Source organism: Eptatretus burgeri, chromosome 9 (genome assembly GCF_056783735.1).
Source record: "Eptatretus burgeri isolate ZD-2024b chromosome 9, Ebu_testis_v1, whole genome shotgun sequence".
Lineage (NCBI taxonomy): Eukaryota > Metazoa > Chordata > Myxini > Myxiniformes > Myxinidae > Eptatretus > Eptatretus burgeri.
The window spans coordinates 63,873,490-63,877,253 of NC_140969.1; the positions used below are offsets into that span (position 1 = coordinate 63,873,490).

At 44.8% G+C, this 3,764-nt stretch overlaps 1 protein-coding gene across 5 annotated transcripts in view; it reads left to right on the plus strand.

Moving 5' to 3' along the window:
- The window catches only part of LOC147020212 (glutamate receptor-interacting protein 2-like), a 588,802-nt gene extending 585,535 nt beyond the window's left edge, over positions 1–3,267 (plus strand). For all 5 annotated transcript variants that reach the window (XM_085895375.1, XM_085895376.1, XM_085895372.1 and 2 more), the window contains one exon: positions 2,448–3,267. In XM_085895375.1, coding sequence (XP_085751501.1) covers positions 2,448–2,750 — 303 coding nt within the window. In that variant the 3' untranslated portion in view covers positions 2,751–3,267. The remainder of the gene's footprint in view (positions 1–2,447) is intronic.
- Positions 3,268–3,764: the final 497 nt, after the last annotated feature.

Sequence of the window (3,764 nt, forward strand, 5' to 3'; positions counted from 1 at the left end):
ACGATCCTGCATCAGCAGGATCCTCACTTGGTCAATGACGATCTCATTTTGGGATGTTGAGGGCATACCAGAACGTGCTTCACTTTCCACTGATGTGCGACCATCTTTGAAGCAGTTGTACCACTCTTTTATCTGTTTGGTGCCCATTGCTTCGTTCCCGAAGGCCTGTTGAATCTTGCGGATCGTTTCCACTTGGGAATCACCAAGCTTTACACAAAATTTGATGCAGTGGCGTTGTTCAAGTTTTTCCGTCATTTTGTCAAAAACGAAAATCCGACGCGCTCACTTACACTTCCTCACTCATCGGCGGTCTGTCGGCGACTGACAGCTTCTGCAGGCGGGAAAATATTCACACATACAAATTAGGATCACCTACATACGTACACCAAACCATGCCTCTCTTGCTTCATTTGTTTACGCACAAAAAATTAAGGTTGGATACTTTTTGAACAGACCTCTTATATTTTGTGTATATGTATTTATATAATTTGTTTGTTATCGTTCTTGCTCCTGAAGTAATCTTCTTCATATATGAACAGACAGCAAAAGTCTTGACAAATCTGCTTTATCAGAAAACACAGCCAAAGTCTTCATCTGAACAGGCTGCCAAAATGAGACCAGCCAAAGGGATTTATGATGCACACACAGTACTCTATTTAGCCTGGTGTTGGCGCAGTGGTTAGGGCAGCGGCTTGGGATCCAAAAGGTCCTGAGTTCAAGCCCCGTTGGGCCACTGAATTAATACACCAGGGGGTTGACTCAGCCTGTCATCCTTCCGAGGTCGGCGAAATGAGTACTAGTATACTGGGCTGGTGTATACCCCGGTTAAAAAAATAGGTGTACCATATCCCTGTGTCGTAAGAGGCGACCAGGGTTGCGTCAGGAAGGGCATCCGGCGTAAAACATGTGCCAAATCACTATGCGGATCATACGGGTGATCCGCTGTGGCGACCCCTAACGGGAGCAGCCGAAAGAAGAAGAAGAAGACACAGTACTCTATTTATTCATTGGTATGCAGCCTTTGGCTGCTTGGCTGCATCATTTTCTGGGGGTGCATCTATCCCACTGATGCAATGCTCCTGTTATCAATAAGGTGGTACTCATTTTGCTGACCTTGGAAGAATGACAGGTTGAGTCAACCCATCTGGTGTTAATTGAATGAGGGTCAGGGGCTTGGACTCAAGACCCTCAACACACAGTCACACAGACAAAAGGTGGAACCCCAATCCAAGAGAAGAGTACCACAAGCTGCCGCAACAGATTCCAGAACAACGAATAGCAGCAACAAAGAGAACAGTTCGTTAAAGCTTTTCCAGTGAACAAGGTAGGCCTACACATCCTGATGGAAGCCCATCAGCTTGCACGATGTGCCTTCATAAACTTCATAACTGGTGTGATCCTATCCGGTCCCACATTTAATCACTGCATATACTGTATACTGTACATAGGTCGGCAAAATAGTGTCCTAAATATTTCACACTGTTCGTTTTGTTCTACAAAGATGACACTGCCCTGGGGTTTTCATTTCATCCCATGCAGCTCACATCGTCCCAGGTTGTGCTTTTTATCTTTTCCATTAATTTATAACTCACAGTCAGAGCAGCATGCTGATGGCTCTCTGCCAAATGAGCTGTTCCATGTTTGCTGTATGCCTCACGTCGATATAAGTGCTCCACGAGTTAATGCGTGAATTTCACAACGACCTGTGCTGTACATCTGATTGTACCTTCGATTGATTGTGCCATGCAGCGTGGCGCCACTTTCGTGTGCACCTAGTATCGTTAACACTTGGGGCCATCTATTTAATACGAATGCTGTTATTACCTCTCCCACCGAAGGTGAAGGAGGTTACGTTTTCACCCCTTTTTTTCTGTCTGTTTGTTTGTTTGTCGGTCTGCTTGTGTTTGTTTGTTTGTGTGCAGGATATCTCAAAATGTTGTGGATGGATTCGGATGAAATTTTGTGGACAGGTTGAGCATGTGACAAGAAAGAATTGATTCGATTTTGGAGAAGATCCGAATCTGGATCTCGATACGATAATTATTTAATTTTTAAAGTGATTGTTCACCATTGAGAGATAGGGTCAAAAACGATATGTAGCACGATGTCTCAAAAATAAATGTATTGGGCCCGATATGTTCTCGTGGATCAGGCATTGCGTGGAGGTATGCGCTCTATTGAGTGCCCTTCTATTTTTCAATGGATTGGGTACGAGTCCTTTCTTACAATGACCAGCCCACGGAACGTATCTTTTCGCGATAATGAGACGCTACTGTAATTAGGCCCCGTAGAGGACTCATCTGCTCCTTCGGTTGTGATTTTTTTTTTACATACAGAAGCAATGGGAATGGTCTGGTTTGTTTGCACTTTGCACAGCATGTTACTGTGCTCGCTTCTCCCATTGAAAGCTTGTTTTACCATACAACATGCACATCCCTTGACTGCAGGTGAATGGTGTCAAAGCAGCTGATGGAAGCTGTGGTACCATAATTCCCCTCATCACCGACTCTCCACCCGGACTGGAGTTACTGGTGCGACGAGTGCGCTCGGCAGAACCACCCGCGAGCGGCTGTCCAGGCAAGGGACACTCTGATTCCCGACGTCGGTCCTATCCCGCATTCCCAGGAAGCCCAAAGCCCTGTTTGCTCGGAGATGGCCAAGGGTCGCTCGGTCGTGTTATCCTGCAGTCGGATACCGAGAGGGTTCAGCCGGCTGGGCAGGAGCAACAAAGCAACATCAAACCACTGTAGTATATAGTTAATTTGCAACGACAGAAGATTCGGACACAAAGATGTCCTTTCGTTTCCCCCACTCATCTCAAGATTCTTTCCCACATGGCGAGGCATTCTTGGAAGGTTGATGCGACCGTTTGTATCGTGATGCGGCATTGGCTCTTCCAAATGAGCCCCTTTTGGAGGACAGCGGTTTGTAGCTGTGCATTCTGTGGTGTTTGTGTTCTATGTTACACCTGGCTGTGATTTTTTAAACCCTTACATTTTTAAAATTAAGCAAGTTTACAGTGTGTACATATTTGTGAGATAATTTATTTCCAATCGGGTCTTTGAAATTGGCAAAAGAGGAAGAAGAAAAAGCGTAACAATGTTAATCAAATGCTTTTTATAATGTTTCTTGTATCTTCAAAGTCGCTGGCATAATCCTTCGGGAAGAAATCCATTTTTAAACAATGTGGTTTGTTTTGCTTGTATGCAACATGGCATCGTTTTAAACATTCCTGAGTATATAACATGAAGTTCATTCAACAGGAAATACATGTGAAATGATTTATTCTGTAAGAAAATATGTTGTTTGCTAAGTTTTGACGCACCTCAAGGTGTGCAGAGATTCTTCGTATCACTCGATCACACATTTGCCGCCGACGATGGAGTGCAGAAGCCCCTTTGTGGGATACATGTGCTCTGAGCACGACCTGTGGGGTGGTGGAGCTACTAGCAGTTGTCCGATACTTGACCTGCCGGAAGCAGATTGTCGCCATTGCCGTTGTAGCCTGTAAGGAAGATGGCCTCTTGTACCACCACAAGGACCAAATAATAACGGAGTCATTACACAATTGTCGTTACACAATTTTTGTTTCAATTAACACTGTATGGGATGATGTACAGGTTGCATCTGACCTGAGCACATGCTGTCATTCTCCAAATACACTGCAATTGTGGGAGGTAAGAGAGGCCCTGCCAACCATGCATCATGTGCAGAAGGGATGGCGATGAAAATCGTGGAGCATTCAGTGAAATGTATGAAGAGGT